The following is a 16,471-nucleotide window of genomic DNA, read 5'->3' on the forward strand; positions in this document are numbered from 1 at the left end:
GGGAACTATGCCTCTCACCGCAGGTGGGTCGACAGTTTTTCCATGGTTTGATCTTTAAAAACAACTTTTGGGTTTTTTTATTTCTTTTGGCATAGTTTGTGACCATGTGGATAGTTTGGTTCTGTTTCCTCCCCCTTTCTGTTGCCCCTCTCCCTCCCCATGCCCCAGCCCTTTTTCTTTTTCCTTTTTTTTCCTTTTTTTTTTTTTTTTTTTTTTTTTTTGCTTATCCAGATATTCCATCTCTTCTCTTTCAGCCTTTCTGGTTGTCCTCTTGCTGACAAGAGCCTCAGAAACCTCATGGCTGCCCACTCTGCTGACCTCAAGTATGTTTGTGCTCAACTTGGAACTCCTTTATTTTCTTTATTTCTACACTTTTTTTTCTCTCTTCTCCCTTCCTGCCCCCACACCTCTTGCTCTGCTTTTGCTTTTCCATCCCCTCCCTTCTCCTTTCAAAGAGCTGATCAAAACCTGCCTGTGAGGAGCTCTGGTGGAGTCCAGCTTCCAGCTGCTGCATTGAAGAGGCAATGGCATGGAGGAAGGATGATTTTGGGGAGGGGGCTGATGGCAATGATTGGAAATAACCTGGACACCTGGCAGGTTTCCTCTGGGCACTGTAGACATGTCATTTTCTTTTTCACTTGGCGTCTTTTCCCAAGCTCTTGTTGCCTAGTTTGGGCCATAACCCTTTTCATTTAACATTTTTGTCCATCTCAAATAATCCAAAGCCTGGATTTATTTTTGGGAAGAGACACAGCTGGGAGCTCACTGCTAGCACACAGCCAAGCCAGCTCTTTTGGAGAACCTGAGGTGCTATTTTTATGCTACTTTTTAGGGGCTGTTTGGGAAGTAGTGAGAGAGATTGCTCTCCATTTCCATGATTCATGAGGGAATGAAAGAGGGAGTGAGCAAATGCTTGGTGAGGCCAGTTCCTGAGACAATTGTCAAGGGATCACAGAAAGCCAAACTTCCCCATTGCTGTTTCTGAAGGGAGGAACCTGGTTTTGACATTTTCGTTCAAGCATCATCCTCTGAATCCCATATTCAGCTTTGCTGTCTTCTCCAAAATTCTCCTCTTCAGCAGGAGCTTATTTTTCACAGGTGCAATTTCCCAAACGCTCTCTTAGGTTGCCTTCCCTAAAGAAAGGTGAAATTCTGTTCATTTGGAACACTGGGGAGACCCCAACCCTCTCCACCCAATCTGCATCTCTGGTGTAAAGCCCATTGTGAATTATTTTTCATCATCTCTTTCATGGGCCCAGCCTATCCTTGCGGGCTGAGTCTCCTCTGAGCTCCCAGCTTCGGTGAATCCAGTTTTTGGATCGTTTAGACACTGAGATATTTGTAACTACAACTGAGGAGCCTGCACTGAGAGTGGAGCCTTATGAAGGTCTTCACATTGCACAGGGTCACCATGAAAAAAACCCCAAAGTGCTGTGCCCCGTGTGCAATCAGGGGTTTCTGGAGCCACAGCTGAGTCAGTGGCAGCCCCAGTGGTCAGGAAGGTCCCTGGAAAAGTCCCAAATCCCCCTGTGGTGCCTCCTGGACTTCTCTGTGCGCCACCACCAGTGCGGGGGCTGGTGTCAGGAGAAGTGTTAGTTAACCCCCAGCTCCTTATCACAGAGGTGGGCAAAGTGGCAGGATTAGTTGATATTAATAGAATTTGCTGGTGGATGGCAAGGGCTGCGGTGATTAGTGCTAAGTACACTTAATCAAGCACTACAGACCATACAGGTTCTGAAAGGAGCTCTTCAAAGAGCTTTGCTGAGCTGGTGTTTCTCCAACAGTTTGAAGGAACAGCCAAGTGATCAGACAATTAGTGTTAAAGATATTAAAAGCTCTCAGGGGCAGTGGCCATGCCCAGTAAGGGCCAGACAAAAAGCAAATGGGCTCATCCCTGAGACCGAGCATCGTGTCCAGCCCGGCTGCACAGCACCCCGTGCTCCCCTCTGGCATCCAATGTCAGTGCTTTTCATCAAAATACTGGGTGAAAAAGGAGACCTCTAGCCCCAAAAAAAAGCTTGTTAATATTTCCTCAAATACCACTTTTTTTCCTACGTCCTGGTGAGGACGGGAGCAGAGGAGGGAGGAAGGGATTTTGAGATATTATAGATTGCACAGTCATAGCTTCTCAGAACTCCAGATAAGACCATGCCAGTGTTTCTATTATAAATTCCATTCCAGGGGTTAATATCCCTGATATAAAAAAAAATAGCTCCAGGCTGGAACATGCAATAAAAGGTCTCTGTTGGTATGATTTGTCTCCAGATAATTAAAAATAAAAATCAAATTACTTCTCTCTCCTCTTTAAAAATCCTGAAAGGAAGAAAGACTTTGGTGTTAGTGTTTTCATAATACCCTCTCACCCTGAAGCTAGAACAACAGAGAAATAATTTTGCTTTCTACTGTAACAGTGTAGAGCTGGGAAATACCACAGTCACCTCCCAACCCTGTAATTTCTAAACGAGTTGAAGAATTTGCACCCTCATTGAGGTCCTGCTGGATGTGTCCTGCTCTTACTGCACCAGACCTGTGTGCATTTATGCTTTCCTAGCTCTGATCCTCTCCGTTACCCCTCTAGGACCAGGACATGTCCCTGCTCTCCTACCCGAGGGAGGTGCCAATTTTTTTTTTTTGCCAATGGAGGTTATTCAGTGAGCTGCAAATGCTAAATTTTCCCTCAGAGCTGCTGCAAAGAAGAGAAATTTGATATTTCCTGGGAGAAGAGGGAGAAAAATAAAAAAAAAGAGAGAGAGAGAGAGAGAGAAGGCTTTTAAAATAGCTGTTTTCCAAGCAAAGTCACCTGTGGAAACCATTGCTCCACCGACTCTCAGGGGGCAGTGCGCCAGTGCAGAATCACAGAATAGTTGGGGTTGAAAGGAACTTTTAAAGGCCAGACCTGCGGTGATGCAGTGAGCAGGGACATCTTCAGCTACATCACGCTGCTCAGAGCCCTGTCCAACTTTTGGGAAAGCACCTGGCCTGCCCCAAGGGCCCTGACCCCAGGGGCTGCCCGTGCATCACCCCTGGCATGTCCTGGAGACTCCAACCCTGCCCTGCTGCAGGTACCAGCCAGCCATCCAAACCGGGCACCGGCGCTTTTCAAAACACCGGTGGAGAAAGTGGGGACACCCAAAGCCCTCCCCCGAGGAGAAGGGGCGCTCTGCAAGCTCGTGGATGTGCCCTGAGCTCTGCTGGCTCTGCTCAGAAGGAGCAGCGGAGCATCTCCTCCCTGTCCTGCGCACACCCTCTCCCCCGGCCTTAATCACTTGACTCAAAAAGCCCCGGCTAATTGGCAGCCTGGCGTGCACATCCTCTGCACGCACTCCTCGCCTCTCTTCCCTGTCCCCATGACAACTTTTATGTCCGCCGCGTCACCTACAGCACTGGGAGCAGGTCTTTGTGCTGCGGTGCTTTACATCCCCTCGCTCTGAGCCCTGAATGATGCGGTGCTTAGCTCGGGCCATTATCTCCGTGCCGCTGGGTGGGCTCGCAGCCCCCAGCCAGCCTTTGTGCAGGTTTGGCTGACCACAGAAGCCATCCCGAGCCTTTGCTGGAGAGCGCTGGGTGCTCACCTGGGAGCTCAGGATGCACCTTCGAAGGTCACTGGGTAGGGCAGGTGCTGAGGACGGAGGGGCAGAGTCTGCACCAAAGGCTCTGTGTGGTGACCCCCAGCCCGAGGCCCCTCACTGTCGCTAGAGGACAGAAAAGATACTCACAGATCTGACTCCACAAGGTGAAGGTTAAAGAACTTTTTACTATTTACAAAGACCTCATTAATATAGGTTCTGAACGATGACCAGGGATCAGAGAACAAGGTTACCACCTCTCCATCCCACTGGCCAGGCTAGAAGTCAATCAGTTAACTCTCATCAGAAAGGAATGTGAAAAACACCAATTATTTACAGTACAGACTGTGAGAATTCAGCTGCAGAGCTGTAAACATCTCACAAAAGCTCACATAATATGGCAACACCTCGCAGGCTGTCCCCCTGCTGACTCCCTGTCCCCTGCCCATGCTGTTGTGGAAGGAAGGGACCCAGGACTCACCTAACATTTTTCCTCCTGTTTCTTTGTCATTCTCCATCAGAAGCATTGGCCAGTTTTACGCTCTGCAGACCCTCCTGCCATGGGCTGCTTGTTTGCCCACACTGAGATTATGCTCCCCAAGTCACCCAGACCCAAACTAAAATCTTCTATTGGTGGTGGCCATGGTGGCCTTGCTGTCCAGAGCTGTCAGCTCTTTTTTTTGGTTTCTTGTCTCTGCTTGGGTCCATCCTGCCGGCCCTGGATGGCCCCTGCTGTCTCCTTGTGCCTCCCTCAAGATGACAAACGCTGTCCTGGAGGGGTATTTTAGCTCATTATCAGCTCCTGAGCTGTCTCCTTCACGAGGGTGGGGACACAGGCTGGCTGGGACCTGTGTCCCCTCGTGGGAGAGCAGATCCCACCATCGCGCAGATGTTCCTCTCCGGTGTCACACCGTGCGGTGCCGCACTGACCTCAGAACCACGGATGTTACAGACCAAACCTTGTCCTTACAGAGGGGGAAGGGGCAGGAAGGATAAACCTGCTCCTGTGTTGACAGTGCCCAGATTTCTCTTTGAGGAGAGCTGTCACAGAGTGTCGCTCGCCTGCTCACGTCCCCAGGCTAATCCAACCCTCCCTTGCCTCTGCAGGTGCCCTACTCCTGGTTGTGATGGCTCTGGTCACATAACAGGAAATTATGCATCGCATAGAAGGTAAGATCTTCTTTAAATTATTTTCTCTGTAGCTTCTTTCTGCGTTGCCTTTTTTATTTTTTTTAAAAATTTTATTTTATTTTTTTATTTTTTTCCCCTGCAGTGGGCAGAGTTGTAAAGTTCTGAATAAAACATTAATGTTACTGACAACTGAAGCCTATTTTCATCTCTTTAATCTGACTTCTTTTTTTTTCCTTCCTGATGTTTCCAGCATCTGATTAGAAGCTCCTTTCAACAGAATAAAAGACAAAGGGTCAGATTTTAGCTGATGCAATGTTCCTGTTAATATTGCTACCTATTTATGACTTCTATTATCACTTTAGAACATTAATAGCTTAGATCTGAGCCTTCTGTTTCAATAATTCCATTAAACATCGCGGGCTGTTAGCAGATATCTTCTTATCTAGACACCATTAATTACTGTCCATCTCCCTCAATATTTTACTATTTTTTTTCCTTCTGACTTCTCCTCGTGATGTGAAGCTGCAAAACGAGAGAGATCAAAAACACTGTGCCAAATTCAAGGGAAAGATGACTGAAGCGGGGGAATAGCAAATGCAGAGATTCTGCCAGTGAGACAGGCCTTTCTTCTCTTTTTAACCACAGTCTGTCAGGCTGCCCTCGTGCCAAGAAAAGTGGGATCAAGATCACCCCGACAAAGGATGATAAAGAAGACCCAGAGCTGATGAAGTAAGTCTGGAATAACTCCTGAGCAGAGCTTGTCACCCCATCCACTTGGCCTCACAATAATTTAAGTGGGTGATCAGCACCCTCCCCACATCCCCCCTCGCTCACACTTCTTTGAGCGTCCTCTACGAAAGCTCTTTGCTGTGTTTTGGTGTTGCAATTTTGATATTTGCTGGAAAAATGAGGTGGTGCAGTTTTCTTGCAGGTGTGAAAGATAGGTTGGTAGGGCACAGTTTCACTGCTACCTGTGCTTTATATAATTGCTGGAAAACCACAGCGGGGTGGTAAATGAGGGTAAAGCCCCACAGTCAAGCCAAACATTGCAGGTTTTTGGGATGCAATGGGCAGGCAAGCTCTGATGGACTGGCTTAACTGCCAGGAGCACAGCAGAAGCAGAAACTACCCAGCACTGAGCTGGGTCAGGATCTGGTAACCCTGAATAAACTGTACATTGTGGAGTCTTTGCCCAGGCAGAATATTCAAAGTCTACTGAAAAAACCTCTGTCTGCTGCCTCAGGCTGAAGTTTTCAAAACATCCCAGGGGGGTTATTCCTGTGGGGAATAGAGATATGAAATTGCTTAGTCCACCTCAGGAGTCTTCACGAGCTGTGAAATCCATTTGTCCTGACTTTTAGCAAGTCTGAGCATCACAGGCTCAGCATGTGGGGTCTGGCATCTCTATCTCCTTACACAGCTACAGGACATGAAAGGCAGCACTGACTCCAGGACCTCCTTTTTTTGTCATTGTCGTTGTTGTTGTTCTTGTTACCCAGAGCATCTCCAGCCTTTCTGAAGCCTGTACACTCACCCAGCAAGTGTGGGTGGAAGCGGGTAAAAAGAAACATGGCAAAAATTATCAACCACTTCCAAGAGCTTCTGGCTGCCCAGAGTGCTGGCATACCTGTCCAAACCCCTTTGGCTCAGCAGACTGTCTCCAAGGGGATCTTTCTTTAAAATATTTTACTCCCAGGGCAGGTCTTGCTCTCACAGAGGAGCAGAGGTGGGTATCTCCACGTGCCCAGGTTTTGGCCTGGAGCAGAGGCTGAGCCAAAGCAGGACCCAGCAGGGGTGGAAGAACCCTGTGGGGGCCGTGGGAAGATGGGATGTGCCTGCTGGGGGGGAAGGACCTTTCAGAAAAAGATGATATTTGAGCCATCTGCTCTGTTCTTCCTCCTCAGTCTACAGGAAGGAAAGCCTCCCAGTTAAATGAGCCGTGTGATAATTAGCAGGAGTTAGCAGAGTTTATTAAAAATTAAGCAACCTACTCGAAAATCTGCAGGAAAAAAAAGCCTCTTTTGGCTCAAATACACCGAATTGCTGGTGGAGTTTCAATGCTGTGCCATTTTAACCAGTGACAGAGGGAAGGAAAGGGCAGGCAGCAAACTGGAGATGTGCAGCTGCTGGCTGTTGTACCTCTGCTCTCGCCATGGCTGGAGCCCCCAGCTGGGAGGTCGCCCCTCTCCATGGTTCCCCCAGGGACACGTGCCCTGTGGGGAAGCTGTGGTTCTGTCCATTTGTGCTTTCCCCATTCAGGGCAGGAATGGCCAAGCGGTTTCCCCGGTGTGGTTTCTCTGCACAGAAATCACTTCCCGGAGCAAGGAGAAAGGAGTTTTTATGTGGCTGGTTTGTTATGGGGAGCACGGGGTGGGCTGGCAGGACCCACAGCAGAGTGAGGGTCCACACCTGCATCCTCACCATGGGCTGTGTCTATCCTAGTCCACAATAACGAACACTGGGAAGATAAAGTTGAAAGAAATCATATAATTGTTTAAGTTGGAAGCGATCTTAAATCTCACCTCACTCCAACCCTCTACCATAGGGTGGGACACCTTCCTCTCAACCAGATTTCTCAAAGACCCATCCAGTCTGGCCTTGGACACCTCCAGGGGTGGGGCATCCATAGATTCTCTAGGTTCCAGGCTCCAGATGGGGTTGGAGCATCACCAGAGCTGGATTTTCTGACTCCTGGGAAGGGGGTGTCATCCATCCCCAGACAGGTCTTGGTGGAACCGTGGGCACAGGTGCAGGAGATGCGGGATGGGCTGTGAGGGGCTCTGCAGCAGCAGGAGGTGAAGGCATTCCCTAACATCCCACAGCCCTTTTCCAGTACACCCAGGAGGAGCAGAATCTCCTCTGAGATGTGCAAAACAACGTGGCACAACCATCCCAGGCTGGTGCCCTCCCCCAGCCTGTGGAAGTGTTTGTCCCACCGCCCACGGCAAGGTGTGCCTGGTGTGGGTTTAGCTTAAGCAGCTTTGGCTCTAAATCCTTCCTCTGTCTGCACCGAGCTCCGCTTGGAACCCGGCCGAGTTTTGCACATCGTCACCGAGGAGAAAGTCATTTAGTCCCTGTTGTTTGTGCTGTTCATCCTTCAAGTAATTTGCTGCAGACGTGATTGAACAGATCACCTCAACCTTCAGCCCAGCTCATAGAGAGGAAGCATCCACAGGTGTCTAATTGATCAAACGCTACTGGTGCTCCCATTAAATAATAATAATGTAAGAAAAAACACCTTAAAATATGTCCAAGACAGCTGTTTTGCACAATAAGGCTCTGGTTTATTTTTTAACAATGAAAATGTAATAAAAGTTAAATTAACGGTGTAAAATATGTAATGGTTGGGCTGTAACGGCTGCATATGAAATGCTGGGGTTTGTCTCTTTCTCTCTTGCTCTTCCCCCCCCTCTCCCCCTTCTCCTTTTCCTCCTGAGGATTCAGTAATTTGCTCGTGATCATATAAAAGCAATGATGTTATGAATTTACTGAGGATCCTGCTGGCAGGGATATTATAAGTGAATTGTGCTGCATTTGCAGCTGATTAAAATCGAGATCAGCATTTTTCAAATTATCTTGGGAAAAGGCTGCCCCCCCCCCCCTTTTGCTGTCATCTCCCTTTTGTGTGGAATGTAAACAATCAGGGCAATAATTTCTGCGGTGAAATGCAGCTTGCAATTTTCAGGAGCAGCTCCACGAACGCTTTTGCTGGAGAGCCTCAAAGTCCCTAATTGCTTCCAAACTGAGGAGATGGGGGTTATTTTTGTCATTTCTTACCTCCTTCCTCCTCCCCTATTTTTGAGTAACCCCCCTTGAGTAATAAACTTTTAACTGTATTTATAATTGACAAGCATTCTTAAAATGAATGCAAACCACAGCAGAAACTCTGATAGATGCTCTGGGCTTGTAGGATGGCTGAGTTTAGGGAGAATGCCATCAGGTGAGGAGGGAGGAAAGAGGTGCCTTTTAGAGAGCCACTCGTGTGCTTGGCAGTAGCACAAGTTGTGCTGGTGCTGCCACAGGGCTCCTCACAGCTCCCGTGTGTTTCAGCCGGCCATAAAGAGGCTGAGGTCTGGTAAGGGCAGGGCTCATGTGCTGCCTTGATGATAATTCCCACTTTATCCCCTCGAGAGCGTGGGTTGATCTCCCCAGAGAGGCAGGATGTGAACCAGGAGGAGGAGGAGGAGGCAAGCGAGGCTGTGCCGTGGCTGCAGGGTTAGAGGTGGCCCAGCGATTTGTCCTGTCTGATGGGGTGCAGGCTCAGAAACCCCTCGGTTGCCTTCCTGGCAGGAACAGGGCTGCAGCTCTTTGTGCACAGCCTGAACAGCTCCTGGCTCAGGGGCTGGCTCTGGGGAGGGCTGTCCCCAAGGCACAGACAGTGCTCCTATGCTGTGTTGGCTGTGCTGGTGTAGGGGGACAAGAGATGAGCCTGGGTTCGTCAGCAGCGACACAGGGCAGAGCCAGCAGTCTGCGTGTGACGGTTCAGTGTGAGTGTCAGCCTTGGGCTACATCAGGATCCCATGTAAGGCAGCCAAACCTGCCGTTTCTGTCCCAGAGAGGCACCAAGTACCTGGTTTCTGACACCATTGGTATCTACTTTTGCTGCGTGTGACGTGACCTCCACAGACTTCCCTCCTGCAGAATTCTCCTTGATTCACTTTGGCTCTTTTGAAGGAGCAGTCGCAACTCTCAGTTTCCCATCTGCTATCTCCCTCAACCAAGTACCTCCCCTGTAAACCCCAGACGAGACCCAGATGCAAATGCTCTCTTCCCAGGCTTCCTCATCCCTGCTCATCAATAATTCCCTTAGGCCTTTCCTTCCATTCCCTCCTCTGGACTGCCGTGCTGTAACTTTGGGTGGTTCCCCGTGCGCAGGTGTCCGGTTCCGGGCTGCGTTGGGCTGGGACACATCAGCGGCAAGTACGCGTCTCACCGGAGCGCCTCCGGCTGTCCCCTGGCAGCCCGCAGGCAGAAGGAAGGATCCCTCAATGGCTCCTCCTTTTCCTGGAAGTCCTTGAAGAACGAAGGCCCGACCTGCCCCACCCCAGGCTGTGACGGTTCTGGCCACGCCAACGGGAGCTTCCTCACTCACAGAAGGTAAATCCCGGGATTCACGCCGGTGTGAGTGTGATGATTTTGCTGTGGATGAACCTACCCGCCCCGAGATGCTGCTTGAGCAGCGTTCAGCTCCTCGTGGGAGGCTGAGGAACTGGTGCTTTGGATGCTGAGCGCAGTCAGGTTGAAGTTTACTGAACAGAGGAGATGTGTGGTTGTTTTAATGTTCACAGAATCGCAGAAAGGTTTGGGTTGGAAGGGACATCAAAGATCATGTCATTCCAACCCCCTGTCACAGGCAGGGACACCTTCCATAGACCAGGTTGCTCCAAGCCCCATCCAGCCTGGCACTGGGCGCTTCCAGCAATGGGACATCCACACCTTCTCTGGGCAACTCACCACCCTCACAGGGAAGAATTTCTTCCCAACCTCTAATCTAAATCTTGATTTGCATGCTGGAACAGAATTTGAGTACTACAAATAGGAGTTTGGTGCCCAAGACAACCAGACTCATGTCACCCTCCTCACCTGGCACACCTCCTCTTTTAGGAAGCAATGTGTTTTTGATCTTTGCTTAAAGAAAATTGCTCTCGCTTTATAAGTGGGGTGTTTTGTGGCATTATTCATAAAGCAATTTCCTCGGTACCATAAAAAGCTTTTAGGAGAACTGTCTCGCAGCTTGACTTCCACCAAATGGCACATGCTCTTACATTGGGAACTTAAGCACCTATAAATACTGAAAATTTATGAAACCCATTTTTACTTGTTTTTCAGTTTGTCAGGGTGTCCAAGAGCTACTTTTGCTGGGAAGAAAGGAAAACTCTCAGGGGATGAAATTCTCAACACAAAATTCAAGACCAGCGATGGTAAGATTTTCACTCCTTTGCCTCGCAGGTGTGTCAGAGTATTGAGCCCATAGATCTTTTTCTTTTTAGGCTGGGGAGGTTTCAACTGAAATCTGGGCACAGATTTCAAGGACATCGTGTACTTTGTGTTTTCTGGGTGTTTGTGGTGGCATGGTGCCAGTCTCACTCCTTGAGCCACACATTTTAAGGGAGCAACAATAAAGGAGGCAAAAGAAGTAATGCTGAAATTCAGATTTTTTTTTTTTTTTTTAATATAAGTTCACTGGCATTTTTACAAATACCTTGCAGTCATTCAGCAATTTTCACCTATTCAGGGCTTTTAATACTGAGATATTTCTGGGTCTGGAATTTTGTTAGCGACGGCACTTTGCATTTGCAGTGCTATTACTGAGCTTTCTGTGGTATTTGACAAGGTTCAAGCATTAAACTTGATAGTTTGGAACCTATAAATACCTGCACTCCTCTAGAAATACTGCTTTATTTTATGGGCCTCGTAATTTCTCATCAAGACATGCATTAGTTTTTTAAATGGCATCATTCCAAACTCAGGATCGGAGAGAGTGACCTGATCAGGACAATCGACCTTGCTGGGTGTGGGGATGTGTTGGACTCCCACTGCTCTGCTGTCCTTTGCTTTTTGCATTTACATATTGACCTGCTCGAGTATCATTGAACTGTGGTAATAAAAATATTAATTATTAAAAAACAGAAAAAAAAAAAAAAAGGCAGGTGAGAGGTACGTCCTGTTTCGAGGCTGTGAAAGCCAAAGGTGAGGACGGTGCAGGCAGGATGGGCTCAGCAGAAAGCCCAACACTTTTGCTTTTCCCAAGAACATTTGTTGACTGCCCGTGACCTTCCCTCCTGCAGTTCTGGAGAACGATGAGGAGATCAAGCAGCTGAACAAGGAGATCAGTGAGCTGAACGAGTCCAACTCGGAGATGGAAGCGGCCATGGTGAAACTGCAGTCCCAGGTTGGTGTCCTTGGCCGTGCATTCAAGGCCAGGGGTGCAGGGTGTTGGTGGCTGCCACTGGTGAGGGTTGGTAACCCTGCCTTGTCCTTCCTCCACAGATCTCCACCATGGAGAAGAACCTGAAGAACATTGAGGAGGAAAACAAAATCATAGAGGAGCAAAATGAAGCCCTGTTCCTGGAGCTCTCAGGGTTGAGCCAGGCTCTCATCCAAAGTCTTGCCAATATCCGCCTTCCACACATGGTAAGAAACTTTGACAGTGCTCAGCCCAAGCTGGCTTCATCGAGGGAACTGTGCCAAACCCAATTCATGGTTTTTCACAATTAAAGAGTGGGAGAATTTCTTTCCATACACCAGTGTGCCCTTTGTAAGATCAGTACTTTCCCCTTATCTCTGAAGCCTGCATTATATCTCCCTTTTGTTGTCGTTTTCTGCTGATCTCCCTTTGTATCTATTGTTCTGTCTCATTACATCTGGGAGCACTATCACAAAATAGGAAACTTTATCAAGGGCACCCAGTGCCTTTTAGGCTAAGACAGCACAAGCAGAGATCAGGAGGGATTGGATTTCAACGTCAGAAAGATCTTAGAGCTCCTATTATAATGCAGGTAGTTTCAATTCAGTTTTGAATAGCTGGCAGCTAAAGAATAGCATTCTTAAAGAGAGTGTATTTTGTTTAATTTAACAAGGTCTAACAGCCCACAGCATGTTACCATAGAGTTACTGAGAAATGAAAAGACTGCATTAAAATAGTAAAACCACAAAAGGCTATTAATTACCTTCTCTCTATTCCCAGGAATGTAATTACTGTTGTCAAAACCAGGTGTGTGGAGGTGGGGCTCGTGTTGTTGAGGAAGCTGTCCTCTTACAACTCATAAAGACCACTGCAATGATCAGAGGAATGAGCTTTTGATTTATTTTTTCTTCCATTCTTTTTTTTTTTTTTTTTTTTTTGGGAATCTTTTTCATTGGGGTTTGTATTTAAATTCAGGCTGGTTGGAGAGAAGCCATCCTCCAGCAGAGCAGTTTTGGATAGTATTCACCCAGCTGCCTAACTGGCAGAAAACCACTTGCTGAGAGCTTTTTTGTAACGTGTTTGACACATAAAGGGCAAATAAACTGTTCAGCAAATATTTTTTCAAGGTTTCAGGCAACTCTAATTAAATGATGCCCATGAGACTTTTTTATGCTCATTTTATTCCCATTCTTTTTCTTCCTACTCCCTCTCTTTTTTCCCCCATTAAGCCCAAGATAGATACTTGCAATGCCCCTCAAAAGCAGAAGCTGTAGTGCAGCAGAGAGCTGGGCTGGGCACCTGTGAGCCCAGGGTGACTTGACTTTGCCTTTGGTTCCCTCCGTGATGTTTCAGCAGTCCCGTTGTCCTCCAGCCCTTCATTTCCATGCCTTAATTCAGCCCCCAGCCTGTCAGGCTGCCTGCACACACTTAACCTGATGCTGTTAATAGCTCCACAAGGCCAGCGCATAAAATTAAGGACCTGGTTAAGATCTGTCGGGATTAGGGCGATGATGAGATTCCTGTAGAGGCCGCACTGTACACTTTGATGTGGAGACCTTTGGCTGTACACACAGAGAATCATGGAATGGTTTGGGTCACAAGGGACCTTAAAACTAATGCTGTTCCAGCCCTCTGCCATGGGTAAGGACACCTTCCACTAGACCAGGTTTCTCCAAGCCTGGCTTGGAGCACTTTCAGGAATCCACAACTTCTCTGGGCACTAAAATATGCAGATGACTTATTGCAAAGATTCTCATACTTTTCCTGCTCTTCTACTAATGCTTTTATTTGCCTTTTTTTTTTTTTTTCTTTTTTGTCATCTGCAGGAGCCAATTAGTGAGCAGAACTTTGATGCCTATGTGAACACGCTGACAGACATGTACACCAACCAGGAGTGCTACCAGAACCCGGAGAACAAGGACCTGCTGGAGAGCATCAAGCAAGCCGTCAAGGGCATCCAGGTGTAGTGCCGCGGGATGGAGAGCAGCAAGCAAACAGACTGTAAGATGGAATTTCCCCTCCAAGTATTCAGGTTTACAAGTTAGAAAACTTGTTTAATGAATGAAAAAAAAGAAAAAAAGAAAAAAAGAAAAAAAAGGACCAAAATGTAACCAAGAGGCCATTTCTGAGACATGGAACTGATCAAACGCAATGTTCTCGTTTACTTAACTTTGGACCTTCTTGAGAAAAGTGGGATTTTTTTTCTACCTGGACCATGAGGTAGATCAGGATGGAAGGTTAAATTCTCCAGTAGGCTGTGGGGCTTGGTAACAGGTGAAGAGCAGGCATCTTCCATGAGTTGCTTGCTCTTGCAGAATTGATCCAAGGGTTAAAACGTTACAAGAACAGGGTCTTGTCTGATCCAAGACTATTGTATGACTGGCTTAAACCCTCATGTTGTCTATGGTTGTATGTCCAGATCACCTACTCACACATGAGTTATGTTCTATGTTGCTACAAGTGCTGGAGCTGCAAGCTACCTGTAAATCTGAACCTGTGCTGGGCCTCCCAACCCCGAAGTGTTCAGATATCCACTGGGCATGGGAACTCTGAAGTATTATAAAGTAGCTTATTTTTATTTTCTGAAAGAAATCTGAAGAGCAGTTCTGGATCTCCAGTGGAAAGCGCAATGGAAAAAAGGTTCTCAGGGAAGCTTTTGGAGTTTGCAACTACAGTATTCCTTTGTCTGTCTTAAATATGAGAGTAGCTATTATGAATAGGCCAATTCCAGATATTTCAAACAGAAGAATTTCTTTAATGTGTCATGGTCCGGTGTATATGATTTTTTGGAAATCTGTTTGATGACAGTTCTGGTTCTTTTCATTATTGTGATCATCCCTACAGTGGCGCAGTACTGCCAGTCCAGAGATCATACATCAGTGCCAGAGAACGGTTGAGATTGTGATGAACAAATCAAATCGAATCAAATCAAATCAAATCAAATCAAAAAGAAGCAAAAACCAACAAAAAGAGAGATGTTAATTGATGGCCAGCAAAGTGCTTACATACCGTGAACCAGGAGTTGATTTCTTACATGTATCCACAGGGCAATGAGGATGGTTTGGTTTGGTGTTCTAGGATTTGCGTGAAAACACAGCGCGAGCGCCATTCTGCAACAACAGAAAAGGGAAAAAAGGAAAAAAAAGAAAAGGATTCAGGTGTTGGGAATTCTTCCAAAGAAGCAATTGTAAGCAGCTGGGTACACGCAGCCCTCTGTGCACTTAGAGAACAACTCTATGAATGTCCTTGGGGCGCTGCTCTGCAGCCCCGCTCCATGGCCAGGGCCAGCTGTCACCCCACGGGGCTGCTCCCCACCTTCGCTCCCATCCGGAGCTCGCTTCCTTCTCCAAACACTTCACGGGGGAAAAACCCCCCGAGGGGCCCCAGTGTGGGGACATCCCACATCCCGTATCCCGCGTCACTCCCGGCCGTGCGGCAGGCAGAGCTGGGGAGGACCTTGTGGACCCCAACGAAAGGCAAGAGTGTGGTGTCATTTTGAGCCGAACCCTGCAGATATTTAGGGCGTAATTCCCGATTTGGAGAAGTCAGTGGAAGGTCCCAGTGGCTACCATGGCCGCTGGATCTGGCCTGGAAGCCCATGAGTGTCTTGGTTGGAGCTGCTCCCTGTGCTAAGTTCCATAGGGCAGTTGGCCTGGGTGAGCTTGCTCCCGTACTTAAGTGTTTGCAGGATCAGACTCCACGAGTTCACTTATTTTAGAACCCATTCCAAGTGCAAAAATACAAGGAAAAAAGAAAAAAAAGGGAAAAAAAAAAAAGTATAAAATTTGAGGTGTTAAAAACACAATGTTCTTAACATGTAAATAGAGTCCAAATTGATTGTGACTGCAATTCAGTTAGTATTTAAAAGTAGAGAAATTGCACTTACTGGAAGAAAGAGAAGAAAAAAAAAAAGTAGTTAGTTTAATTATCCTGTAAATTATTTAATTTTGGCAAGATGTATGTAATTTATATTTACAACACCTTATGTTAACTTTTTGCTATTTATTTAACTTTTTTATTTATTAATTTTATACTTATTTTAAACTGGACACTGCACCATAGAAATGAAGATAAAAGAAGCAAAAAAAAAAGTTAGAAATTAAAACTTTTGACCATAAAAGATGATATTCCAAAAAAAAAAAAAAGAAAAAAAGAAAAAAACCCCTATCTACAACTCCTACTTGTAATTTTGATGCAACCAAGTTATTTTTTATATATTTTGTTATTTATTCTTTTAATGATGGGAATTTTTTTAAAGATATTTTATAACTGAGACATTTTGATAATTTTTTGGTTTGTTTTTTTGTGGGGGCAGGGGCACTGGGGGGAAGAGAGACTTTTTCAGTTTTTCTTTTCTTTTTCATTCATATTGTTTCAGGCACTGACAACAGGAAATGAAAATTCTGTATTTATTATTTATTTAATATTTAAGTCGGGGAAAAAAAATGAACTGTGCTCTTGTTGTATATTTATTTTGTCGTTTGTGTGTTGGTTATGTGATGACTGAGTACTTGTTTATGTGAAGGAATACTGTTAATATTTAAATAATAAAGAGTCACATTGAAAGTTATAGCAGGCTACATGTTATTCTGTGAAAACGAATACTGTGATCTACTTTCCTCAGGAAATGTATTTTGCAGACAGAACTTCCTTATGTACTGGCAGGGTTATTTCATAATAAAACCCAGTTCTGTTTGTGACTTTAGTTCCTATGGTCTTTCTTCGAGCTGCTGCCAATGTGTCCTCACTGGGCTTTGTCCTTATCCTGAACCATGGCTTGGGGGTGGTCAGTGTGTCCCTGCTGACCTGAGGTTCTAGACAGGGTCTGCGCACTTCCCACCTGGCTCTCCCCACCTCCTGAGCTGGG

The 16,471-nt window shown here is 46.5% G+C and overlaps 1 protein-coding gene across 1 annotated transcript; it reads left to right on the plus strand.

The window, feature by feature from the left end:
- The first annotated feature begins 257 nt into the window (after positions 1 to 257).
- LOC120748100 (myelin transcription factor 1-like) lies at positions 258 to 15,425 on the plus strand. Its single transcript, XM_040054177.2, has 8 exons — positions 258 to 323; positions 4,674 to 4,736; positions 5,343 to 5,426; positions 9,573 to 9,794; positions 10,527 to 10,618; positions 11,486 to 11,589; positions 11,688 to 11,831; positions 13,431 to 15,425. The coding sequence occupies exons 1-8, from the start codon at positions 298 to 300 to the stop codon at positions 13,569 to 13,571; spliced, it is 876 nt and encodes a 291-aa protein (XP_039910111.1). The 5' UTR covers positions 258 to 297; the 3' UTR covers positions 13,572 to 15,425.
- Positions 15,426 to 16,471: the final 1,046 nt, after the last annotated feature.

Source organism: Hirundo rustica, unplaced genomic scaffold (genome assembly GCF_015227805.2).
Source record: "Hirundo rustica isolate bHirRus1 unplaced genomic scaffold, bHirRus1.pri.v3 scaffold_520_arrow_ctg1, whole genome shotgun sequence".
In the NCBI taxonomy this organism is placed as follows: Eukaryota; Metazoa; Chordata; class Aves; order Passeriformes; family Hirundinidae; genus Hirundo; species Hirundo rustica.